Consider the following 27270-nt stretch of genomic DNA (forward strand, 5'->3'; position numbering starts at 1 on the left):
GCGCAAGCGTCACTTCCGTCCAAAGGCTCCGCCCCTGGTGGCGTCAGTTGTGACAACTGTTTTGTGCGTGTGGATAGGGACAAAGAGCTTTCCCAGCGTAGCCCCGCCTTGCCTTTTTCCTCATTCGCCGGCTTTGTAGGTGACTGACCTAGTAGGCGTGTGGACGGTGTCTTTGTCGTAGTCCTAGCCAGTCTCATTTTAAGATTGCCTCTAAGCAGCTTGGCTGGTGACTTAGCCTCGCCTTTTCAGGTCCCGCAGGGCTGGGTTCCCGCGGAATTGGATGTCTTTAGCCTCCTCCTGAGCCCAATTGAAAACTAACCCAAAGCTGCCAAGCCCAACTAACAGGGAATAAGAGGACAGAATAAGGTGTTAAACACCACAATGGGATGCTGTCAGCAGAATCTAGACTATGAGAAGCCACAGGACAGACAACCTTGTTTCTTCAAATAAATTGCAAGGAAGAGGGGGGTGTGGTGGGGAACCTATAGATTAAAAAAGACTTAAGAGATGTAACCCGTGGCCCCTTGTGCATTTTATTAGGACCCTAATTCAGCAAACACATTGAAAAAACTAGTATGATACTTATTATAAGAACTGGAAATTTGGACCCTGGGTAGTTGATAAAATGGAGGAATTGTGAAATTAAAAAATTTTAATTGTGGTAAAATACACAAAATTTACCATCTTAATATGATTTACCATCTTAACCATTTCTAAGTGCACAATTCAGTACTGTTAAGTACATTCACGATGTTGTGAAATCAATATTCAGAACTCTTCATCTTGCAATTAAAAGAATGAAAAATAGGCCGGCACAGTGACTCACGCCTGTAATCCCAGCACTTTGGGAGGCCGAGGCGGGCGGATCACAAGGTCAGGAGTTCGAGACCATCCTGCCTAACACGGTGAAACCCCGTCTCTACTAAAAATACAAAAAAAATTAGCCAGACATGGTGGCGGGTGCCTGTAGTCAACTACTCGGGAAGCTGAGGCAGGAGAATGGCGTGAACCCGGGAGGCGGAGCTTGCAGTGAGCCGAGATCAAGCCATTGCACTCCAGCCTGGGTGACAGAGCAAGACTCCGTCTCACAAAAAAAAGAAAAAAAAAAGAATGAAAAATAGAAAGAACTTCATCTTGCAAAACTGAAACTACCTATTAAACAACTCCCCATTCCTGTCCTTGTCATCCCCCTCCTACCCCCATTCTACTTCTTGTCTCTGTGGGTCTGACTAGATACCTTAATATAAGTGGAATCATTCAATATTTGTCTGTGACTGGCTTCTTTCACTTAGTATAATGTCCTCAAGGCTGTGTCAATTTCTTTGTAAGACTGAATAGTATTCCCTTGTATGTATACACCACGTTTTGTTTATCCATCGCGCATATTGAGATTTTACCAAAGAAATGATACCGTATCTGGGCCAGGCGCAGTGGCTCACACCTGTAATCCCAGCGCTTTGGGAGGCCGAGACGGATGGATCACCTGAGGTTAGGAGCTTGAGACTAGCCTGACCAACATGGTGGAACCCCGTCTCTACTAAAAATACAAAAAGTTAGCCAGGTGTGGTGGCGGGTGCCTGTAATCCCAGCTACTCGGGAGACTGAGGCAGGAGAATCACTTGAACTCAGGAGGCGGAGGTTGCAGTGAGCTGAGATCCTGCTGTTGCACTCCAGCCTGGGCGACAAGAGCAAAACTCCGTAAAAAAAAAAAAAAAAAAAAGAAAAGAAATGATACCATGTCTGGAATTTGCTTCAAATGAATACAGGATGGGGGTGGGGGGAAATGGGTAGGGATATAGATGAAACAAGCCTGGCCATGGGTTGAAGCTGGGTAATTAAACATTTGTCTTTTCTATATTTTTAACTTTTCCCACAATAACATGTAAAACTAACAAAAAACTAGTGATGTGAATAACTACCGCCTCAGAGCAGGGAGTTCATGGACACATTTCCAAGCACAGTCTCCAGTCATAGTTGTGGAAGGACATCCATGATTCCTTGGTCCCCAGCTATTTTGAGAAGAGGCGGACGATTCCAGTGACCTGAGGGAGTACATGAGGAATTGATTACAACTCTGATTTCCCTTCTGTCCAGTTTTCCAGCCTGACTTATATTTACACTTTATTCAGGTCCAGGATTTTAGGTTATCAAGCCCAACCTGTTTTTTCTTTCCCCCAAACAGCTTTGTTGAGATTTAAACAATTCACCTGTCTAAAGCGTACAATTCAATGGTATATATTTTTGGTATATTACACTATAATATTTTAAATTGTAGTAAACATAACTTTTTTTAGTGTACAGTTCAGTGACATTAATGACATTTCAGCCTGTTTTTAGAGTCCAAGTATTGATTCAGCTTTGAAGTCAGGAGATGTCTTAGGATCAATGCCTTTCTAGGCTTTATTAAGTCAGTGAGAACCTGAAAGTGATTGAGACTTTCCGGAATAGGATATTTGCTTCAAGTATGATTGAACAGAGCCTGGAATTTGAGTGAGAAGCCTAGGATAGGCTTCTATTCCATCATCTAGTAGGTGAATAAACTTGACTTTTTTTTTTTTTTTCTTTTGAGACGGAGTCTCGCTCTGTCTTGCCCAGGCTAAAGTGCAGTGGCACAATCTCAGCTCACTGTATCGTCTGCCTCCTGGGTTCAAGCGATTCTCCTGCCTCAGCCTACCAATAGCTGGAATTACAGGCGCCTGCCATCACACCTGGCTAATGTTGTGTTTTTAGTAGAGATGGGGTTTCACCATGTTGGCCAGGCTGGTCTCGAACTCCTGATCTCAGGTGATCCATCCACATCGGCCTCCCAAAGTGCTGGGATTACAGGAGTGAGCCACCGCGCCCGGCCTAAACATGATGTTTTACTTGTCTTTTTGCCCTTCAAGTTTCCTCACTTGCAAAAGAAGTATAGTGCTGGTCCTTCCATAGCAGAGGTGGGGCCCAGCCCTTTCAGCCTTACTCTGCTTTATCTTAAGGTACACTCAAAATCGTGGTGAACACTGTGGTCACAAGGGATAGACAGTTTTACAACTGTTCTGAAAGGTAGAATTCTTTTTTTTTTTTTTTTTTTGAGACGGAGTCTCGCTCTGCCGCCTGGGCTGGAGTGCAGTGGCCGAATCTCAGCTCACTGCAAGCTCCGCCTCCCGGGTTCACGCCATTCTCCTGCCTCAGCCTCCGGATTAGCTGGGACTACAGGCGCCCGCCACCTCGCCCGGCTAGATTTTTGTATTTTTTTAGTAGAGACGGGGTTTCACCGTGTTAGCCAGGATGGTCTCGATCTCCTGACCTCGTGATCCGCCCGTCTCGGCCTCCCAAAGTGCTGGGATTACAGGCTTGAGCCACCGCGCCCGGCCTTGAAAGGTAGAATTCTTAAAAATAAGAGATTACGCTGGGCACAATGGCTCATGCCTATAATCCCAGCACTTTGTGAGGCCACGGTAGGAGGATTGCATGAGTCTAGGAGTTTGAGACCAGCCTAGGCAACATAAGGAGACCCTGTCTATACAAAAAATAAAAAATGAGCTGGGTGTAGTGGCTTGCACCTGTCGTCTCAGCTACTTGGGAGGCTGAGGCAGGGGGATTGCTTGAGCCTGGGAGCTGGAGGCTGCAATGAGCTGTGATCATGCCACTGCACTCCAGCCTGGGTGATAGAGTGAGACCCTGACTCAAAAAATAGAAAAAAAAAAAAAAAAAAGATTACAAAAGAAGAACATAAGCAATCAACTTAATGATGGGCTTCATTTTCATTTAAAAAAAAATCATCTGGCCAGGCACGGTGGCTCATGCCTGTAATACCAGAACTTTGGGAGGCTGAGGTGGGTGGATCACCTGTGGTCAGGAGTTCAAGACCAGCCTGGCCAACATGGTAAAACCCTGTCTCTACTAAAAATACAAAAATTAGCCAGGCGTGGTGGTGGGCACCTGTAATCCCAGCTACTTGGGAGGCTGAGGCAGGAGAATCACTTGAACCCGGGAGGTGAAGGTTGCAGTGAGCCGAGATTGTGCCATTGTCCTCCAGCCTGGGCAACAAGAATGAAACCCCATTTAAAAAAAAAAAAGTCATCTTGTGCGGATTCAGCAAAATGTTATGCTGGTGGTGGGCCATGAACTGACACTTGTTGAATGAGGATACACCCTTATCCCACACAATTCAGTCAATCCACACCCTGTTATCAAATTTGTTTTCCAGCTCGTTGTTTTTCCTATTTGAGATTAATAATACAATAGTTATTATACTGAGCCCTTTGTATATACAGGCTATCTTTATCCATTAGCCTCATAAATGAATATAATAGGACAATTAGATCAGGCCTCACATCCTGTGGTGGAGTCTGGCTGTGCATTGATGTCCTGGCTTTGCCACTCATATTAACTAATGTACCCTTGGTCAAGACATTTCACATCTCTGAACCTCAGGTCCCTCATTCTTTTTTTTTTTTTTTTTTTTTTTTTGAGACGGAGTCTCGCTCTATCGCCCAGGCTGGCGTGCAGTGGCCGGATCTCAGCTCACTGCAAGCTCCGCCTCCCGGGTTTACACCATTCTCCTGCCTCAGCCTCCCGAGTAGCTGGGACTACAGGCGCCCGCCACCTCGCCCGGCTAGTTTTTTGTATTTTGTATTTTTTTTTTTTTTTTTTTTTTTTTGAGACGGAGTCTTGCTCTGCCACCAAGGCTGGAGTGCAGTGGCCGGCTCTCAGCTCACTGCAAGCTCCGCCTCCCGGGTTCACGCCATTCTCCTGCCTCAGCCTCCCGAGTAGCTGGGACTACAGGCGCCCGCCTCGTCGCCCGGCTAGTTTTTTGTATTTTTTTAGTAGAGACGGGGTTTCACCGTATTAGCCAGGATAGTCTCGATCTCCTGACCTCATGATCCGCCCGTCTCGGCCTCCCAAAGTGCTGGGATTACAGGCTTGAGCCACCGCGCCCGGCCGTTTTTTGTATTTTTTAGTAGAGACGGGGTTTCACCGTGTTAGCCAGGATGGTCTCGATCTCCTGACCTCGTGATCCGCCCGTCTCGGCCTCCCAAAGTGCTGGGATTACAGGCTTAAGCCACCGCGCCCGGCCAGGTCCCTCATTCTAAAAAGGGGATCATAACAACTGTCCTGGTTGTAAAAAGATAATGAAAGATGGAACTGTGGAAGGAAACCTTACATATGCGGCAGGTATTAAGTATTAGCACCCACACCAACCCATTTCACAAATGTTCTTTCCCTGAGCCTTCTGGAAGACTTGTTTATGCCTCTAGCTTTTTGACAAGGTGGTTCCTTGTCCTCCCCCGGGCCCCCCCAATATCCATGGAGACCTGGATCTCTCCAGGGATACCCTGCTGAGTGAAGCCTCTGCTTATTTTCCCAGAAATTGACATCATTGTTCCAAGCTTCTTACTGCTTCCTCCACAATACTGTTCTTTCGTCCTTGGTGGGGAGAAACTCCATTGTGTTTATTTTTTTTGAGATGGAGTTTCACTCTTGTCGCCCAGGCTGGAGTGCAATGGCACGATCTTGGCTCACTGCAATCTCCGCCTCCCGGGTTCAAGAGATTCTCCTGCTTCAGCCTCCCAGTAGCTGGGACTACAGGCACATGCCACCACGCCTGGCTAATTTTTTGTATTTTTAGTAGAGACAGGGTTTCACCGTGTTAGCTAGGATGGTCTCAATCTCCTGACCTCGTGATCCACCAGCCTTGGCCTCCCAAAGTGCTGGGATTACAGGCATGAGCCACCATGCCTGGCCGTGTTTATTTTTTTAAATTAATTAATTGATTTTTTTTTGAGACAAGCTCTCACTCTGTCGTCCAGGCTGGAGTGCAGTGGCACGGTCATAGCTCATTGCAGCCTTGACCTCCTGGGCTCAGGCAATCTTCTCGCTTCAGCCTCCCTGGGACGCATGCCAGCGCAACTGATAATTTTTGTATTTTTTGTAGAGACGGGATTTTGCCACGTTGTCCAGGCAAGTCACCAACTCCTGGACTCAAACTATCTGCCTGCCTCGGCCTCTCAAAGTGCTGGGATTACAGGGGTGTGCCACGGCACCAGGCCTCCATTGTATCTTGAAAGGCACTGGACATTTATTCCGCAACCTTCTCCCTTTCCTTGTCACAGTCATCTATTAGTTTCAGACTCACTACCCACCCTGCAACCTCAATTCTCTAAAGTTCCTTTTGGGACCCTCGATGTCCAACACGCCAGCCTTGTGGGCACTAAACCCAAGGCCAGTAATGCCCATCTCACTTTTCTATTCCATTGTAGCTGCTACACCCCAAACTGTCTCATTTCCTGGAATATCCATTTGAAGGCCTGAACTCCAGCACCACACTCTCTGCTGCCAGTTTACCAGTCCTCTCCTCAGAGGCCCTGGTCTTGGAGCCCTTCTCTCATCTGTCTCCCAGTCTATCAGCTCTCCACTGGTTTTATTAATAGTTCCTGTCCTCTAGGACTAGAGCTCTGGCCCATCACTGCAATCACAGTCTTTCTGTGTCCTCCACCTCCTCACCCTCTTGTCCTTCTACTCTATGCAAGCAGGTAACTTGGGTTTCATAACTAAGAGCTATATTTCTGTAGATACCTTGCCAGATTATAGCTGGACACCACTACACAATGATGGTTTCTAAACTCCACTAGGTCTTCAGTGACTCTTGACTAACTTGTCGCTCTAGCTTCTGACACTGGTTATGCAAAATTTCCACCACTTTCCTAAAATCTTCCATCTCACTTCAGAGCCTTCTATTGTCCATGTTAGCTTCCTTCAGTGGTTTGCTTCTTGCCTTCACCCAAAAAACCTCCTGTATCCGTTCCCAGCACCAATCATCCTCCAGTACTTTTTTTTTTTTTTTTGAGACAAAGTCTCCTCTGTCGCCCAGACTGGAGTGCAGTGGCCCGATCTCGGCTCACTGCAACCTCTGCCTCCCGGGTTCAAGCGATTCTGCGATTCTCTCTGCCTCAGCCTTCCGAGTAGATGGGATTACAGGCAGGTGCCACGACGCCCGGCTAATTTTGCATTTTTAGTAGAGACAGGGTTACACCACGTTGGCCAGGCTTGGTCTTGAACTCCCGACCTCAGGTAATCTGCCCGCCTCGGCCTCCCAAAGTGCTGGGATTACAGGCGCGAGTCACCCGAAGAGTGACTTTTTAGAGTATTTGGGCCGAGTGCAGTGGCTCAAGCCTGTAATCCCAGCACTTTGGGAGGTCAAAGCAGGCGGATCACCTGAGGTTGGGAGTTCAAGACCAGTCTGGCCAACGTGATGTAACCCCGTTTCTACTAAAAATGCAAATTTAGCCAAGCGTGGTGGCGCCCGCCTGTAATCCCAGCTACTCCGGAGGCTGAGGCAGGGAGAATCGCTTGAATCCGGGAGGTGGAGGTTGCAGTGAGCCGAGATCGCGCCATTGCACTCCAGCCTGGGCAAAAAGGGCGAAACTCCGTCTCAAAAAAAGAAAAAACAAAAAAAACAGTCACTCTTCCAAGCCTTAATTGCCTTTCCCCCTCCCTGCACCCCCGCAGCTCTTTGCTGCAGAAATATTGTTCAAGGGAACCTTACTGGTTCCAACTGACGGGTGGACCTCCCTCCAGACTGAGCTAGTTCCTCAAAGGCAGGCATTCTTTTTTCTTTTCCTTCTCTCCTGAGCGCTCCTGCAGTTCCTGGGGCATAGTAGGGGATGCACAAACGTTTGTGACCAGTGAAGTTCTTTACAAGGGTGAAATCTGGACGGGAGGACTCGAGCGAGGGTCTCGGCTTGCCAGGAGGCCCGGGGCTCTCCGGGAAGCGTGGAGTTCACCCGCGCACTCGAAGTGCCTTTGCAAAGTGATCCACGGGAGGGAGGAGCGGTCCCCGAGCTGGGCGAGGCCTGGGGCCCAGTGCGTCCAGAGCGGAGGGTGACGGGAGCTGCCTGTGCTGGAGGAATCACTTTTTGGGCGCTTGTTTTGGACCATTGCACAAACCCGGGTGCAAACCCCAAGCTCACCAGCGTGAGTCAGCTGGGCCAGCAGCAGGGAGAGGGGAGGGTGGGCGAGGAGGGCGCCGCGCACCCCGAGGCCCGGGTGGGCGGCGGCAAGATCCTGGGGGCGGCTTTGGATAGCCCCGGCAGCGACCCCTTCCCCAGCCCGACAGGTGAGCGCCAGGCCAGCTGCGGGGTTGAGCCCGCCGTGCCCACCAGCCACCCTACCCGGCGCTACGACCACCGCGCAGGTAACTTCCCTCCTGGGCCTGTCCCAGACCCCCAGGGCCTTGGCGCCCGGGCCATCCCACGTCCCCAGGGCCTCTCCGCCCTGCACCCCCAAGCCCCGGTGCACTTGTGAGGCTGGGCTCCTTTGTCCCCTCTCTGATGGCGCCGGCTCCCTCCCCAGCGCTGAGTCCAGAGTCTGGCCGCCAGCCCCGCGCGTCCCGCACCCCGCGCTCGCAGACCTCGGCTGCCGGGTGTGGCGCGGGGACTGGGGAACGCTGGCCCGTGCCCAGTGCAGTCGGAGCCTGTCCCGCGCGTTCCCGGGACGCGCTTCTTCCCGCCCCCGCCCGCGCCAGCGCCCGCACCCGGATCCCCACTTCTCCCGGCCCCTGGGAACCCGGAGAGCCCTGAGATGGCGTTGGCGGAAGTGAAGCCCCAAGCGGGGGTCGGCGAGGCTGGTGATCAGCGCCGGTAACATGGCCTTTCTGTCCTCTCCCCGGTCCCAGTGCACCCCTTAAACAACAACCCCCGCGTTTTCCCCGTACTAGATGGTTAGGGCGCGTAGTGCCGAACTACGCTGCTGCTACAAAATAGCTTTTTGGGGGCAACATAAAAAAAATTGTATGTATAGTTTATATACAATAAAATGCCCCATTTTCAGTGTGCAAATCGACGGGATTTGACAATTATACACTCCTGTAACCATTATCCCAAGTGGACACCGACCATTTCCTTCACCCTGCAAAGTTCCCTGGTACCTCCTTCCTGTCAATCCGCCCCAGGCCCCGCATTCAACCCTGGTTCTGATTGTTATCATAGTTTAGCTTTGCCTATTCTAGAACTTCACAGAACAAGATCATCAGGTAAGTACTCTTTTGTGTCTAACATTACTTTTTAAATGGCCATCACTGAGAAGGTGTCTCTGGGTGCTCCCGGTGCTTTTATTTGCTCTAGGCCTGCCTGGTCTAATGTGGGAGCCACTGGTCACATGTGGTTATTGAATACTGGAAATGTGGCAAAATCCGTACTGAGATGTGCTCTAAGTATAGGCACCTGATTTCTGAAAGCTTAGTACACAAAAAGGGTGTAAAATATTTCACTAATAAATTCTTACATTGTGTGTTAAAAGTGATAACATTTTTGGCTACATTGGGTTAAATAACATATATTAACATGGACTTCATTTGATTCTTTTTATTTTTAATATGGCTACTAGAAACTTAAAATTGCATACCTGGCTGTGTAATATTTTTTATTATATAGTGGAGGCGGCACAGCTCTACACCGTGCTATTCTATAAACACTTGGTTCTGCTCACTGCATGTAAGAGTAAACGAAAAGCTTGTCTTGACACCAGAAACCATCCCCAATGGAGGAAGTGATCTAAAACAGGGCCAGCCTTTCCCTGCACCTTTGAAACTTTGTTAAAGTTACTTGTTTGCTTAAAAGAGGTAGAGGGCCGGGCATGGTGGCTCATGCCTGTAATCCCAGCACTTTGGGAGGCCGAGGCAGAGGGATCACGAGGTCGAGATTGAGACCATCCTGGACAACATGGTGAAACCCCGTCTCTACTAAAAATACAAAAATTAGCTGGGAATGGTGGCACACACCTGTAGTCCCAGCTACTTGGGGGGCTGAGGCAGGAGAATTGCTTGAACCCAGGAGGCAGAGGTTGCAGTGAGCCCAGATTGTGCCATTGCACTCCAGCCTGGTGACTGAACACAACTCCATCTCAAAACAACAACAACAACAAAGTAGAAAGAATTAGGTGTCTCCTTGGTATTAAGTTGCATTCTTACAAAAGGTCTCTAAAATATCCAATGTGCTTTAAAAAGGTATCTTGTGTTTTTGGCAAAACAGAAAATGAGTAATTGCTTATGTAGGGGAGGAAAGAGCTGATATCATAAGGGTCACGGCTGACAGCCTTAAACAAGAGACAGATTAACAAGAGAGAAGCATAACAATTTGTTGAATCATAGGTTTATGTGACATGGAAGCCTTCAGAAATGAAAACCCCTTGAAGATGCAAGGGAAATGATCTGATTTTATGCTTGGAGTCCATGAAGCAGGGACAGATGAGCTGATGGAAATAGACTAAGTGGGGAAACCCAGCAAAGCCTGTCCACATTCTTCTTGGCCTCTCCGTTGTAGCTTTTATTCCTCCCCGGTATGGGGTAGAACCTCTTTGGCATGAGGGTCTTAATTTCTTTATGGCCAGCTGTTGTATAGAAAGGTGGTTGAGAGGAAGGTTAGAGTCATATTTTTTGACTTTATGGCTGGCTTTGCAGGGAAAGGGGTTGTAGTTTCTATGACTTGCCTTGGGGGAGTGTGAGGGGTGACAGACAGGAGGGCAGGAGAAGGTCAGAGAGAAACTTTGCTTCTGAGGCCTTCATTTTGGGGTTTTGTTTTCTTGAGCCCCAACACATACAACCTAATCACCTAAATATATTAAGACATAACATGGTGTATCTTTGACCAAATTAAGATGGAAATCTTTTTTCTTTTTTCTTTTTTTTAGACAGAGTCTCACTCTGTTGCCAGGGTGGAGTGCAGTGGCGCAATCTTGGCTCACTGCAACCTCCACCTCCTGGGTTCAAGTGATTCTCCTGCCTCAGCCTCCCGAGTACCTGGGACTACAGGCAGGCGCCACCACACCTGGCTAATTTTTGTATTTTTAGTAGAGACAAGATTTTACCATGTTGGCCAGGATGATCTTGATCTCTTGACCTCGTGATCCGCCTGCCTTGACCTCCCAAAGTGTTAGGATTACAGGCGTGAGCCATTGCATCCGGCCATAAGACGGAAATCTTAATGGTGACAATTAACATTTAGATCTTAATTTAAAAAAACATAGTCAATAATATATTCAATTTTATAGTCTGCTCTCTCTTTTTCAGGTAATGTAAGCATTTTCTTTCTTCCTTCCTTTTTTTTTTGAGACAGAGGTTTGCTTTGTTGCCCAGGTTGGAGGGCATTGGCACAATCTTGGCTCACTGCAACCTCCACCTCCCAGGTTCAAGCAATTCTTGTGCCTCAGCCTCCCGAGTAGCTGGGATTACAGGTGCATGCCACCACACCCAGCTGATCTTTTGTATTTTTAGTAGAGATGGGGTTTCCCCATGTTGCCCAAGCTGGTCTTGAACTCTTGATCTCAGGCAATCCGCCCGTCTCGGCCTCCCAAAGTGCTGGGATTACAGGCATGAGCCACTGTGCCCAGCCACATAAGCATTTTCTTTTTTCTTTACTCTTTTTTTTGAGATGAAGTCTTGCTCTTGTTCCCCAGACTGGAGTACAATGGTGCCATCTCGGCTCACTGCAACCTCTGCCTCCGGGGTTCAAGTGATTCTCCTGCCTCAGCCTCCCGAGTAGCTGGGATTACAGGCACCTGCCACCATGCCTGGCTAATTTTTGTATTTTTGGTAGAGACAGAGTTTCACTATGTTGGCCAGGCTGGTCTTGAACTGCCCGCCTCAGCCTCCCAAAGAAGCATTTTCTTATATAAAAAATTATTAGGCATAATGTGACTTCGCACAAATGTATGCCAGTTTTCTTCACCATACCTCTACAGCATTTTTCCATTTTGGTAACCTTTACAAAGAGAGTCATTTCAACAGTATGACAGTGCCAGAATAAGGTATAATTAAAGCACAGTTTATTTGCCCTTTAATCCTGCAGGAAAGGTGAAGTCCAGTGGGACATAGACCTTGTCTTTTTGTTTATCTCCATATTCCTAGGACTTGAAAATATGTCAAGCGTGTAATAGATGTTCAAATAAACATTATATATGTAATATATGTATATATATAATTTATTTTTCTATTTATTTGAGACGGAGTCTCACTCTGTTGCCCAGGCTGGAGTGCAATGGTGTGATCTTGGCTCATTGCAACCTCCTGCTTCCAGTTTCAAGTGATTCTCCTGCCTCAGCCTCCCTAGTAGCTGAGATTACAGGTGCCCACGACCACGCCGAGCTACTTTTTGTATTTTTAGTAGAGATGGAGTTTCCCCATATTGGTCAGGCTGGTCTCGAACTCCTGACCTCAGTGATCCACCCACCTCGGCCTCCCAAAGTGCTGGGATTACAGGCGTGAGCCACTGCGCCCAGCCGTGTATATATATTTTAAACAGATACAAGTCCTCGCTATGTTGCCCACAGTGGGCTTGAACTCCCAGGCTGAAGCATTCCTTCCGCCTCAGTCTCCCGGGTAGCTGGGATTAAAGGTGTGCACCACGACACCCAGTTTATCAATAAACATTTGTGAGCTCATTGACTGAATCATTATGTAGGCGGCACTGAAAATGGTAACAGCTAAGCTTAATTTAGCATTTAGGCACTGTCTTTGTAAATCCCTGCTAACTCTCTCAGGTAGGTACTATCATCATCCGTAAATACTGTATGGTTTGTGAAAATTGAGGTTTTGAAATGTTGAAGAATTTGCCAAGGATCACAGCTGTAAGGGACAAGAGTCAGGATTTGAACCCAGGCTGTCTGATTCTCCTGGACAGGCACTTACCAAAATTGAACAAATCAGGCCGGGTGGCTCAGGCACGGTGGCTCACACCTGTAATCCCAGCACTTCGGGAGGCCTAGGCGGGCAGATCACCTGAGGTCGGGAGTTTGAGACCAGCCTGGCCAACATGGTGAAATTCTGTCTCTACTAAAAATACAAAAATTAGCCAGGCATTGTGGTGCACACCTGTAAACCCAGCTACTTGAGAGGCTGAGACAGGAGAATCGCTTGAACCCGGGAGGCGGAGGTTGCAGTGAGCCGAAATTGCGCCACTGCACTCCAGCCTGGGCGACAGAGACTCTGCCTAAAAAAAAAAAAAAAAGAAGAAATCAACAGTGGGATGAATAAGGTAGGGCTGTGAGGAAATTATCGCTGTAATGATTACCTGGGGCAGTAGAAGTGGAAAGAGGAATATTCAGATACATTTTGGATCTCTAGGAGGAGTGGTCTGGGTCTGGATTGAGGATGCTTTAAGTTATAAACATAGGTCAGATAGGTGGGTGCCCCGGTGGCTAGTGAAGATGTGCAATGGCATTGAATGTGATCAACTGTGTTGTGTAGAGAAAGGCAGGCCCAGGGACTTAGGGAGGCCATCTGGGATGGAACATGTATATTTTGAATAGCTTCAGTTTACTCACCCTGACCATGGTCAGCTAGTTCAAATGGAATTCATAGCTCTGAAGTGCGATAACTTTAGTTAAGATAGTTGTTTTGAAAAGTAAACAGAGGAAACCACAAAATCAGAATGGGCATTCCTTTGAGGAGGACAAATAAGAAGTGGGCAACTGAAATTGTTCCTACCTGAATGCATTTGTGCTGAATTTCCAAGTACTTAAAAAAAATTGTGAAATTACAAATGAAAGTGAGATTTATAGTTATTACCTTCTGTTAGTTACTGTCTCTCTCTCTCTCTTTTTTTTTTTTTGGTACTGGGTCTCACCCTATCGTCCAGGCTGGAGTGCAGTGGTGTGATCTCAGCTCACTACAACCTCCACCTCCTGGGTTCAAGCGATTCTCCTGCCTCAGCCTCCCATGCAGCTCGTGTAGCTGGGACCACAGGCACACGCCACCACGCCCGGCTAATTTTTGTATTTTTAGTAGAAACATGGTTTTGCCACGTTGGCTAGGCTGGTCTTGAACTCCTGACCTCAGGTGATCCACCCACCTTGGCCTCCCAAAGCACTGAGATTACAGGCTTGAGCTACCACACCCGGCCTCTTTTTTTTTTTTTTGAGACAAGATCTTGCTTTGTCACCCAGGCTGGAGTGCAGTGGCACAATCACTTGGCTTACTGCAGCCTTGACCTCCTGGGCTCAAGCAATCCTCCTGCCTCAGCCACCCCAGTAGCTGGGACTACAGGTGTGTGCCACCACACCTGGCTAATTTTTTATTTTTCTTTTGTAGAGAGGGAGTCTCACTATGTTGACAAGGTTGGTGTCGAACTTCTGACCTCAAGAGAGCCTCCCGTTTCAGCCTTCCAAAGTGTTGGGATTACAGGTGTGAGCCACCATGCCTGGCATTATTTTTCTCTTTCTCTAACTGTAATTTTATATTAGTGGTCTCACTCAGTTGCCCATTTGCCTGCCATGAGTACACAGATAATACTGTTTATGGTCTACTTTCACATACATGGCGAAATTAGAAGAGCAGAAGGCCCTGTACACACTCAAGGGAAAAACAGTAGTACTCAAAGTAAAGAAAATCAAGAGTTATTGGGCTTCCTATAAAACAAAAGGGTTCGAATCAGACAGCAGCAGAAAAGTCAAATACATTTTCCTTATGACTGTCAACTTAAAAAAATCACAAGATCTATACATTTAGAAAGGAGACTTTCTTTTTTAAAACATTTTCTTTTCTTTCTTCCTTTTTTTTTTTTTTTGAGACAGAGTCTCACTCTGTTGCCCAGGCTGGAGTACAGTGGCATGATCTCAACTCACTGCAACCTCCGCCTCCCAGGTTCAAGTGATTCTCCTGCCTCAGCCTCCCGAGTAGCTGGGATTACAGGTGCATACTAGCACGCTTGGTTAATTTTTGTATTTTATTTATTTTTTTTTTTTTGAGACAGAGTTTTGCTCTTGTCACCCAGGCTGGAGTGCAATAGTGCAATCTCAGCTCACTGCAACCTCTGCCACCCAGGTTCAAGCAATTCTCCTGCCTCAGCCTCCCGAGTAGCTGGGATTATAAGTGCCCACAACCACGCCCGGCTAATTTTTGTATTTTTAGTAGAGATGGGATCTCACCATGTTCGCCAGGCTGGTCTCAAACTCCTGACCTCAGGTGATCCACCCGCCTCGGCCTCCCCAAGTGCTGAGATTACAGGCATGAGCCATTGAGCCCGGCCAAAATTTTTCTTACTTTCTCAGTCAGTCTCACTCTGTTGCCCAGGCTGGAGTGCAGTGGCACGATCTGGGCTCACTGCAACCTCTGCCTCCCAGGTTCAAGTGATTCTCATGCTTCAGCCCCACAAGTAGCTGGGATTACAGGTGCCTGCCACCACGCTGGCTAATTTTTTTACAGGGTTTCACCACGTTGGCCAGGCTGGTCTCGAACTCCTGACCTTAAGTGATCCGCCTGCATTGGCCACCCAAAGTGCTGGGATTATAGGCTTGAGCCACTGTGTCTGGTGACTTTATTTCTTTTTTCTTTCTTTTTTCTTTTTTTTTTTTTTGAGACGGAGTCTTGCTGTGTCACCCAGGCTGGAGTGCAGTGGCACGATCTCAGCTCACTGCAACTTCCGCCTCCTGGGTTCAAGCCATTCTCCTGCCTCAGCCTCCCCAGTAGCTGGGATTACAGGCGTGCACCACCACACCCAGCTCATTTTTGTATTTTTAGTAGAGACGGGGTTTCACCATGTTGGTCAGGCTCGTCTCTAACTCCTGACCTCGTGATCCACCTGCCTCAGCCTACCAAAGTGCTGGGATTACAGGGGTGAGCCACCGTGCCTGGCTTACTTTATTTCTTATAAAGGGTTACAGCCTGCAAAGGGGCCATCCCACAGGCTGGGAAGCACACGTTTTAAAGAGGCACACTATGTTGCCTAGGCTGTTCTGAAACTTCTGGCCTCAAGTGACCCTCTTACCTTGGCCTCCCAAAACCAGAGGCAGTCACTCTGAAGGAGGAGGGTTCAGCTTTATGCTGAACAGGTTGACTAAACATACATATTCAACAGGTTACAGGAGGAGCTATGAATATTCATGAAGGTGGTCCTGACTCATGTGTATTGAATAAACATGCAAATAGCATATGAGCCCTGTTCACTTTGGGGTGGAGACTTCACATTTAAATGAATTTCAGTTAAGCCCTATACATCAAAAGTTCTTTTCAGGACATGAAGGCACGCAAGTCCGCAGCCTCTGTAAACTGGCCAGAGCCAGTCTATGGTTGTGGTCTTATCAGGAGAAAGTTACTGAAATCAGTCTCTTGTGCAATAAAAGTTGTAGTTTTGACTGGTGTAACAGGATTCAGACAGTCAGCATCTGTGACCTAGATGAGTTGTAATTGTTTTAATATTGCTTATTTAAAAACAGTTTTTGTTTTTTATTTTTTCGAGACAGAGTCTCGCTCTGTCGCCAAGGCTGGAGTGCAGTGAGCCACTGCACCCAGCAAGACTTTTTTTTTTTTTTGAGACGGAGTCTCGCGCTGTCGCCCAGGCTGGAGTGCAGTGGCCCGATCTCGGCTCACTGCAAGCTCCGCCTCCCGGGTTTACGCCATTCTCCTGCCTCAGTCTCCCGAGTAGCTGGGACTACAGGTGCCCGCTAGTTTTTTTGTATTTTTTAGTAGAGACGGGGTTTCACCGTGTTAGCCAGGATGGCCTCGATCTTCTGACCTCAGGATCCGCCTGTCTCGGCCTCCCAAAGTGCTGGGATTACAGGCTTGAGCCACCACGCCCGGCCTTTTTTTTTTTTTAGAATAATTTTAGGTTCACAGCAAAACTAAGCGGAAAGTACAGAGTTCCCATACATCCTCTCCCCCACCGCTATGCCCAACCTCCTGTTAACATCCCGCACTTGCAGAGTGGTACATTTATTATAATCAGTGAACCTACATTGACGCATCATTTTTGCCTAAAGTTCATAGGTTTTTGTTTTGTTTTGTTTTGTTTCTTTGAGACGGAGTTTCACTCTTGTTGCCCAGGCTGGAGTGCAATGGCATGATCTCGGCTCACCGCAACCTCCACCTCCTGAGTTCAAGCGATTCTCCTGCCTCAGCCCCCTCGAGTAGCTGGGATTACAGGCATGCGCCACCACACCTGGCTAATTTTGTATTTTTAGTAGAGACGGGGTTTCTCTATGTTGGCCAGGCTGGTCTCGACCTCCTGACCTCAGGTGATGCGCCTGCCTCGGCCTCCCAAAGTGCTGGGATTACAGGCGTGAGCCACTGCGCCCAGCAGAAAGTCTGTAGTTTATTTACATCAGGGTTCAGTCTTCCTGTTGTCCATTCTGTGGGTTTGGATAAATGTATAATGACATGTATCTGTCATTACAGTATTATACAGAATAGTTTCACTACCCTAAAATTCCCTTGTATTCTGCCTATTCATCCCTCTCTCCCACCTACCTGCTGACAACCACTGATCTTTTCACTGTTTCTCTAGTTTTGCCTTTCCAAAGTGTCATATAGTTGAAGTCATACAGTATGTAGCTTTTTCAGATTGGCTTCTTTCACTGGTAATATGCACTTGAGATTCCTCCATGTTTTTTCATGGCTTGGTAGCCCATTTCTTTTTATGTTTTTTTTTTTTTTTTTTTTTTGAGACCGAGTCTCGCTCTGTCACCCAGGCTGGACTGCAGTGGCCGGATCTCAGCTCACTGCAAGCTCCGCCTCCCGAGTTTATGCCATTCTCCTGCCTCAGCCTCCCGAGTAGCTGGGACTACAGGCGCCCGCCACCTCGCCCGGCTAATTTTTTGTATTTTTTAGTAGAGACGGGGTTTCACCGTATTAGCCAGGATGGTCTCGATCTCCTGACCTCGTGATCCGCCCGTCTCGGCCTCCCAAAGTGCTGGGATTACAGGCTTGAGCCACCGCGCCCGGCCGCCCATTTCTTTTTAACACCAAATTATATTCCTAGAGACTGCTATTTTTTTCCCACTTTACAGATGAAGGAATAGACAAAGAAAGGATAAAGAACTTGCCCAAGGCCGGGCGTGGTGGCTCACGCCTGTGATCCCAGCACTTTGGGAGGCCGAAGTGGGTGGTCACTTGAGACCAGGAGTTTGAGACCAGCCTGGCCAACATGGTGAAATCTCATCTTTACTAAAAATACAAAAATTAGCCCAGCATGGTGGTGCATGCCTATAATCCTAGCTACTTGGGAGACTGAGGCATGAGAATCATTTGGACCGGGGAGGTGGAGGTTGCAGTGAGCCGAGATTGTGTCACTACATTCCAGCCTGGGCAACAGAGTGAGACCCTGTCTAAAAGAAAAAGAAAAAAAAGAACTTGCCCAGGTACAGTTTGTACAGATCAGTCTGACACTGGAGTCTGAGCTCTTAAACATTTTAGCATGCCTGTGGATCCTAGAGAAATTTGGTTTATCATGATGAAGTTTGTTGCATGATAGAGTTGAGGTCTTTGGAAACCCAGGGCAACAGACCTAGGCACTTTGCTTGCAGAAGGTATCCACAGCTTTCTGTATAGTGACAATAATAAAAAGCCTAGAAGATAAGACTCTGTTTCAAAAAAAGTTCCAAGTATTTAGTTTAGATAGAAAACTGCTGCGTGCTTTTGAAATTTTGGTGAGATGAAGCATGGTGGCTCACGTTTGTAATCACAGCATCTTGGGAGGCCAAGACAAGAGGACTGCTTGAGCCCAGGAGTCTGAGACCAGCCACGGCATCATAGTGAGAACCTGTCTTTACAAAAATGTTTTTTTTTTTTTTTTTTTTTTTTTTGAGGCGGAGTCTCGCTCTGTCGCTGGACTGGAGTGCGGTGGCGGATCTCAGCTCACTGCAAGCTCCGTCTCCCAGGTTCACGCCATTCTCCTGCCTCAGCCTCCCGAGTAGCTGGCGCCGGCCACCTCGCCCGGCTAGTTTTTTTGTATTTTTAGTAGAGACGGGGTTTCACCGTGTTAGCCAGGATGGTCTCGATCTCCTGACCTCGTGATCCGCCCGTCTCGGCCTCCCAAAGTGCTGGGATTACAGGCTTGAGCCACCGCGCCCGGCCTACAAAAATGTTTTAAGAATTAGCTGAGAGAGTTGGCACATGCCTGTAGTCCCAGCTACTCCAGAGCCTGAGACAAGAGGATTGCTTGAGCCCTGAAGTTCAAGGTTGCAGTGAGCTATGAACATGCCACTGCACTCCAGCCTGGGTGACCTAGCGAGACACTGTCTCTTAAAAAAAAAAAAAAAATTCTGAGCTAGGGGCAGTGGCTCATACCTGTTATCCCAGCACTTTGGGAGGCTGAGGCAGGTGGATCGGTTGAGCTCAGGAGTTGGAGACCAGCCTGGGCAGCATGGTGAAACTCTGTCTCTACAAAAAACCCACAAAAATTAGCAGGGTGTGGTGGTGCTCACCTATAGTCTCAGTACTAGGATGCTGAGGTGGGAGGATCGCTTGAACCCAGCGAGCAGAGATTACAGTGAGCCATGATTGCACCACTGCTCTCCAGCCTGGGTGACAGAGTGAGACTGTCTCAAAAAAAAAAAGAAAAAGAAAAAAAAATTCTGGTTGAATGCACTGTCTGCTTTATTAGTTTCAAATATTTCTCTTTCCTTATCCATAATTTTATTGCCTTTCAGATTATATCTGGGTGTTGGCACCCAGCCACTATTCTGCCAATGAAGTACATCCTGGTCACGGGTGGGGTCATCTCAGGCATTGGTAAAGGGATCATTGCCAGCAGCATTGGGACGATTCTAAAATCATGTGGACTCCGAGTTACTGCCATCAAAATCGACCCCTATATTAACATCGATGCTGGCACTTTTTCACCTTATGAACACGGTACGAAAGAGAACCACTTCCCCCTTATAGCACTAGGCTCAACTGCATTTTTTTCTTCCGCTTTGGTAATTTCTTTAGGATGTAGTTCCAGATTTAGAGTGACTAGATTGCATGCTATGAATATGTGAATTTTCTCATGGTCATTGACACATTGTTCATACCTCTGATGACATTCCAAATTAATCAACCCTTTTGGAAACATTGTACTTTTTGTACTATGGATTCTGTTTTATTTTTATCAGAAAGGTAGTGTGTTTCTCTTAACATTTCCCACTGCCTGGAGTAGCTATTATTAATGGTGACATTTTGATGTATGAGTGTATTCTATTTATTTTTAAAATGGCTTTAGCCCTTACATGCTATTTTAAAAAAAGTTTTATGAGTTTTTTAAAAGTTATTTAAAAGTTTTATGAGGTCGGGCGTGGTGGCTCACGCCTGTAATCCCAACACTTTGGGAGGCCCAGGCGGGCGGATCACGAGGTCAGGAGCTCGAGACCATCCTGGCTAATACGGTGAAACCCCGTCTCTACTAAAAATATAAAAAATTAGCTGGGTGTGGTGTCATGTGTCTATAGTCCCAGCTACTCAGGAGGTTGAGGCAGGAGAATCACTTGAACCTGGCAGGCGGAGGTTGCAGTGAGCCAAGATCAAGCCATTGCATTCCAGCCTGGGCGACGGAGCGAGACTCTGTCTCAAAACAAAACAAAACGAAACAACAACAAAAACCAACCAAAAACACCTTTTTATATACAAGCAAAAAGCATACATCGTAAGTGTACAGTGGATGAATGTTCATTAAATGAACACACTGTGTCACCAGCCCCTGATCAAGACACAGAAATGTTTGCGTCCCTTGTTGCTATTCTGTCTTCTTGTTTTTGTGTTTTGAGACAGGGTCTCACTCTGTCACCCAGGCTGGAGTGCAGTGGCCAAGATCTTGGCTCAATGCAACCTCCCCTCCTCCCCCTCCTGGGCTCAAGTGATCTTCCTGCTTCAGTCCCCTGGGTAGCTGGGACTACGGGTGTGCACCACCACGCCTGGCTAATTTTTGTATTTTTTTTTAATAGAGCTGGGATTTTGCCATGTTACTCAGGCTGGTCTCGACCTCCTGGGCTCAAGCAATCCTCCTACTTCGGCCTCCCAAAGTGGTGGGATTACAGGCATGAGCCACTGCGCCCGGCCTTGAATATTTTGTTTTAAACTTCACTAACCGGAGAATGAAACAAACAAAAAGAGGGTATCTTATTGTTTTAGTTTAGATTTCTTTGATTTTGATTTTGTTTATGAATGACTATTCAAGTCTGTGGTAGATTGTATTTTTGCTTCAAAATATCACCCACCATCCCTCTGTGGAGTACATTTCCCTGCCCTTTGACCTTGGAGTTTGGCCACGTAGGATAGTTAACTTGTCTTGGTTTGTTTGGAATGTTCCTGATTTTAAAACAGAAAGTCCCGTGTCCTGGGAACCCTCTTAGTCCTGGGCAAACCAAGCAGGTTGGTCACTCTGTTTGGCCATGTGATTTGTTTTGCCCTATGGGATGTTAGGGAATATTAACATATGCCTTGTTGAAGCAGAAATGTCAAGTGCATCTGCGTGGTTTGGCTCAGTGTGTTTTGTGGTTCTGCCCTCCACCATGAGAACAGCTTGCTTTTCGGAGATTTCTCGTTCAGCCTTGGTCCTGGAATGAGAAGGCACAAAGAATAGACTCACAAGTGACTCACAGCCCCCACATAACATGAGGGAGAAATAAATAAATGTTTTGTAAGTTGCAGAGATTTTGGGGTTGTTGTGCGGCACCATTGACTAATGCCATGTGTTACACTAAATTTTCTTTGGATTTTTTTTATGATTTTTTTTTTTTTTTGAGACAGTCTCACTCTGTCACACAGGTTGGAGTGCAGTGTGCGACCTCGGTTCACTGCAACCTCTGCCTCCCAGGTTCAAGTGATTCTCCTACCCAGCCTGGCAAACATGGCGAAACTCTGTCTCTATTAAAAAAAAAAAAAAGGCTGGGCGTGGTGGTTCACGCCTGTAATCCCAGCACTTTGGGAGGCTGTGGCAGGTAGATCACGAGGTCAGGAGATGGAGACCATCCTGGCCAACGAGGTAAAACCCTGTCTCTACTAAAAATATAAAAAAATTAGCTGGGTGTGGTGGTGTGCACCTGTAATCCCAGCTACTCAGGAGGCTGAGGCAGGAGAATGGCTTGAATCAGGGAATCAGAGATTGCAGTGACCCAAGATCGCGCCACTGCACTCCAGCCTGGCGATAGAGCGAGATCCCATCTCAAATTAATAATAAAATAATAATAATAATAATAGTAATATAAAGATTAGCTAGACATGGTGGTGTATGTCTGTAATCCCAGCTACTTGGGAAGCTGAGACATGAGAATTGCTTGGATCCAGGAGGTGGAGGTTGCAGTGAGCTGAGATGGCGCCACTGTGCTCCAGCCTGGTTGACAGTGAGACTCTGTCTCAAAAAAAAAAAAAAAAAAAGTATTGTGATATCATTTGCTTTTTTCCTTAAAATTAATTTCTAGACCACAGGTACCTTAGAATGGATAAGTAAATGAGGAGATAAAAGGTTTCTGATTAAGTTTGTAAGTTAGTCAACCTTCTTTTTTCCTGTGGACTTCTAGCAGTAGGAATAAATGATAGTTCGCTTAATAGAGGCAAGGTTTAATTCCCACAAGGTGGCTTTAGAAATACACAACTCTCAGTCAATGCCCTGAAGTGGCAATAGAGATCTACAGACGTGTCCAGTAAAGTGGGTGCTCCTCGCGCGATGAAGTCTGCACCTTGTATGACAGTGCATTGTGCACGTAGCTTATGGCACACACAGGCTTTTTCTCTCACTTTCACCAAGTTGCCTTATGGGTTAGCTGTGGCCTTGCTTTGTCACCTACTGTCTAATTGTGGCTTTAACCAAGATGAGAATCAAGTAAAAGTTTCTTATCGCAATTCCAGAGTCCAGGATACTGATGCTTTGACGTAAAATACTGTTTGTTTTTAAAATTGCTGTTTTCAAGTCCTTTTTTTATGTGGCATATGTTGAGTTTGGAAAAGCTAAATCTTGAAGACAGAATTTCAGTAGATAAAAAACAAAAACCACAATAGAATACTATAAATAGAATTTTCTGATGCATTTTCTTGATAGAATTGAATTATTTTCTCCACCAAAAAGGAGATGGTGATAGAATATGGCTTAGAAATACATCTTTTGGCCGGCGCGCGTGGCTCAAGCCTGTAATCCCAGCACTTTGGGAGGCCGAGACGGGCGGATCACGAGGTCAGGATCGAGACCATCCTGGCTAATACGGTGAAACCCCGTCTCTACTAAAAAAAAAAAAAAAAAAAATACAAAAAACTCCCGGGCGACGAGGTGGGCGCCTGTAGTCCCAGCTACTCGGGAGCCGAGACAGGAGAATGGCGTGAACCCGGGAAGCGGAGCTTGCAGTGAGCTGAGAGCCGGCCACTGCACTCCAGCCTGGATGGCAGAGCAAGACTCCGTCTCAAAAAAAAAAAAAAAAAAAGAATACATCTTTACCAGCTTTTTAACAAATATGTCCATCTTTGAAAAATCTACTGAAGCAAAATTTTGATTTTTCATTGCCTTTTTAATCCTAGGTGAAGTCTTCGTCTTAAATGATGGTGAGAAGTTGATTTAGACCTTGGAAATTATGAAAGATTTTTGGATATTAATCTTTATAAAGACAACAATTCACCACGGGGAAGATATATCAGCATGTGATCAACAAAGAGAGGCGTGGCGATTACCTGGGGAAAACAGTGCAAGGTATTATATTCCACAGACATTATGGAGCCCTGTGTGCTGAATATCTTTGTGCTGCTCAAAAGTAGAACTGAAGGCCAGGCGCAGTGGCTCACGCCTATAATTCCAGCACTTTGGGAGTCCGAGGCCAGTGGATCACCTGAGGTCAGGAGTTCGAGACCAGCCTGGCCAACATGGTGAAACCCCATCTCTACACAAAGATTAGCTGGGCATGGTGGCGAATGCCTGTAATCCCAGCTATTTGGGAGGCTGAGGCAGGAGAATCACTCAAACCCAGGAGGCAGAGGTTGCAGTGAGCCGATATCGTGCCATTGCACTCCAGCCTGGGCGACAGAGTGAGACTCCGTCTCAAAAAACGAAAACGAAAACCCACATAGAACTGAAAATGTCACAGTTCCTGTGCTCTACAAGTTCTAATTCTTTTAAACTTGTTGCGTTTTTTTCTTTTCATTTTCCAAAAATATCAGGGTAACTTGCCAGGTGACTTTCAGGTGATTGGGGAGGCCTAAAGCACATTCTTTTCTCATGAACATGGAATAAACTTTTGTATTAATACTTCTTTCTACAGTTGTCCCTCACATTACTGATGCTGTCCAGGAGTGGGTTATGAACCAAGCCAAGGTGCCGGTGGATGGTAATAAGGAAGAGCCCCAAATATGCGTTATTGAGGCAAGCACAGAACTTTCTTTATAAAATTATATCCTGCTGGGTCTTTGAGCATCTGATCTTCATTTATTTGACAAATACTTACACACACCCTCCTGAGTGCTGGACACTGGGCTAGGAGGTGGGGTCACAGCAAGAAACAACATAGATGGCTTCTGTCTTTGTGGTCACAAGTGAGTGGGCAAGATTGGCATTAGACAGACAATCACACATACTCGTGGGTGGATGTGCAGTGATCTGCTTGTGGAGACTGATCAGCTGCTGATAAAGTCCATGTGAGGGCCTCTTCTGTGCTGGGGCCTGGGATGGGCACAGTCTCTACCCTTGGGGAACTTGCAGACAACCCTGTCCACACACGACAGACTGCAATCTAGTGCATGCTATTTGAAAAGTATTTCTGAAGTGCTTTGGAAGTGTAAAGAGACACTGGGTTAGGGAAGTCAGATGGTAGAGGTGATAAGTGATTAGTATCAGCTGTTTAAAGAAAGAAGCTAGTGGCTGGGCGAGGTGGCTCATGCCTGTAATCCCGGCATTTTCAGATGCCGAGGTGGGAGGATTGCTTGAGCCCATGAGTTTGAGATAGCCTGGACAATATGGTGAAAACCTGTCTCTACAGAAACTACAAAAATTAGCTAGGCATGGTGGTACGCACCTGTAGTCCCAGCTACTCGAAAATCTGAGATGGGAGGATCTTTTGAGCCCGGGAGGTTGAGGCTGCAGAGAGCCATGATTGCACCAACACTTCAGCCTGGGTGATGGAGCCAGACCCTGTCTTAATTAAAAAAAAAAAAAAAAAGTAGTATTTGAACTTGCCGTTTGTTCATTTCTTTCACCTTGTTCCCTTCCTCTCCACATGCAGAATGAGAATAACATCCATATCCTCCTCCTCTAAATGTCAGTTGGCTTAATTGCCCGGCGAAAGAGCAGAATAATGACCAATTTGGTTCTTAGAGTCAGGCTGTCTGGTTCGTATTTCTGCAGTGACCCCTGAGCCATGTGTAGCTCAGTGATTAAGAGTCTGGAGGCAAACGGTCTGGGTTTGTAGCCTGGCAAGGTTACTTACAGGGAGGAGGGGGTGACCTTGGGCAAGTTTGCTCAACCTCTCTGTGCCTCTTTAACTCATTTACCTCGTTTGTAACTCATTTAATTCGTTGTTTTGAAGATTAAATAAGTCTCTACACTTAGTGCTTAGAATGGTGTCACAGATATAGTAAGTGCTTAAAAATTATTAACTAGTATTCAGATGCCTGTATGACTTTTGGAAAATCCTCACAGTTTTAATGTCCTCATTTGTAATAATGTGGTGATAATATAATATTGTAATAATAAGATAATGACAGGATTGTTTGGGGATTAAATGCAATAATAAAGAACACTTTGCAATGTCTGGCATTTAGGAAGTGCTCAGTAAATATAAGTTAGCTATTATTATTGTCATCAATGTAAGTGTTAGCAGATATCATGATATGTAGAAGATCCATTTTGTTAACAGTAGAGCTGATAAAGTTACTGGTTATTTATTTATTTTTTATAGATAGGGTCTCGCTATGTTGCCTCGGGCTGGAGTGCAGTAGCTAGTCACAGGTTCGATCAAAGCCCACTGTAGCCTCAAACTTCTGGGCTCAACCAATCATCTTGCCTCAGCCTCCCAAGTAGCTGGGACTACAGGTGTACCACCACCATGCCTGGCAATTTTTTTTTTTTTTGAGACGGAGTTTTGCTCTTTTTGCTCAGGTTGGAGTGCAATGGCTCGATCTTGGCTCACCTCAACCTCCACCTCCCGGGTTCAAGTGATTCTCCTGCCTCAGCCTCCCGAGTAGCTGGGATTACAGGCATGCGCCATCATGCCTGACTAATTTTGTATTTTTAGTAGAGATGGGGTTTCTCCATGTTGGTCAGGCTGGTCTTGAACTCCCAACCTCAGGTGATCCACCCGCCTCGGCCTCCCAAAGTGCTGGGATTACGGGTGTGAGCCACCGCGCCTGGCCAACCTGGCAAATTTTTAATTTTATTTCTTATTCTACCTTTGGATTGACTTGTTTGCCTTCACAATGATTAATTTAGCACTTAATATGTACTGGCCCTGATGATAGCTGCTAGGGATGTGAGGTTGAGTGTGATCTGACTCCTGTTCTCCAGGACCTTATTGGCTGGATTTTAAATTTTATGGAAACAGAGAAACTGACAAACAGAACCCCTTCTCCATTATAACCCTGATGTTTATATTTGCTTATTGGATACTAGTGGTCAACATCCTCTTTGGTTCATTGTAAATTGTGTTAACAGCTGTGTCTGTGCACCATTTAAGCTTTTGAAGAAGGACTGCCAAAGCTGATTTTCAGTTTTAATCATAGAGGAGCTGTTGAAATGTCTTCAAAGCCATTTTATGAGTGAGACCTCAACTTCTCAGACCAGTGGAGCTGACAGGTTTTATTTATATTAGTACGAGTTATCTTGGCATGAACCTGAAATAATTGATGCTTGTCTTAAAGAAATAACATGTTTCTCTCTTGTTTATTTTCCAAAAAAGAAGACTCAGCCAGGTGTGGTGGTACAGGTCTGCAGTCCCAGCTACTTGGGAGGCTGAGGCGGGAGGATCACTTATACCCAGGAGTTTGAGGCCGCAGTGAGCCATGATCTCACCACTGCACTCCAGCCTGGGTGGCAGAGCGAGACACTTGATTTGTTTTTCTAAGACCACCAGAGAGAGCACAAAAGAACCAGCGAGTAGGCAAGGCTAAAAGCAAAACTGCAAATTTATTCTTTGGTCATCTAGCTCCAGGGAAAAAGGTATGGGGATGAAGTCTGTTGGCCTCCGGCAAAGGAGGCCAAGAGAGTCGCCCAGCGGAGTTCCTATGCAGTCCCGACAAAGGTGGGGGCTGAGGAAGCCCGCCCCACGCGTCTGCCAGGAGCGGCTTTTCTAGGAGTGGAAGGGCAATAGGCGGGGCACGGACGTGTCGGGTGCCACCAGGTAAATCTTGGTATCTTCGGATTGACATCACCTGGCGCATGCCTGGTTGATCTGCACCTTCCCCCGGGCGCCAGCTGCATTTTCGCGCACAGGGGAAAAGCTGGTGATGAAGAACCCGAAAATGCGCCATCTTGTCTGTTCGTCCAAACCACACTCTCTCTAAAAAAAAAAAAAAAGAAAAAGACTCCTTTCATTAAAGACAGGCAAAAACAACTTTGCACATCTCATAAATTT

At 46.6% G+C, this 27270-nt stretch overlaps 1 protein-coding gene across 1 annotated transcript in view; it reads left to right on the forward strand.

Moving 5' to 3' along the window:
• The first annotated feature begins 7562 nt into the window (after positions 1-7562).
• The window catches only part of CTPS2 (CTP synthase 2), a 136733-nt gene continuing 117025 nt past the window's right edge, over positions 7563-27270 (forward strand). Inside the window, 6 exon segments of the mRNA XM_033200893.1 lie at positions 7563-8176; positions 19399-19603; positions 23234-23257; positions 23260-23325; positions 23328-23402; positions 23968-24072. Coding sequence (XP_033056784.1) covers positions 19438-19603; positions 23234-23257; positions 23260-23325; positions 23328-23402; positions 23968-24072 — 436 coding nt within the window. The 5' untranslated portion in view covers positions 7563-8176; positions 19399-19437.

Source organism: Trachypithecus francoisi, unplaced genomic scaffold (assembly GCF_009764315.1).
Source record: "Trachypithecus francoisi isolate TF-2019V2 unplaced genomic scaffold, Tfra_2.0 Lachesis_group6, whole genome shotgun sequence".
Lineage (NCBI taxonomy): Eukaryota > Metazoa > Chordata > Mammalia > Primates > Cercopithecidae > Trachypithecus > Trachypithecus francoisi.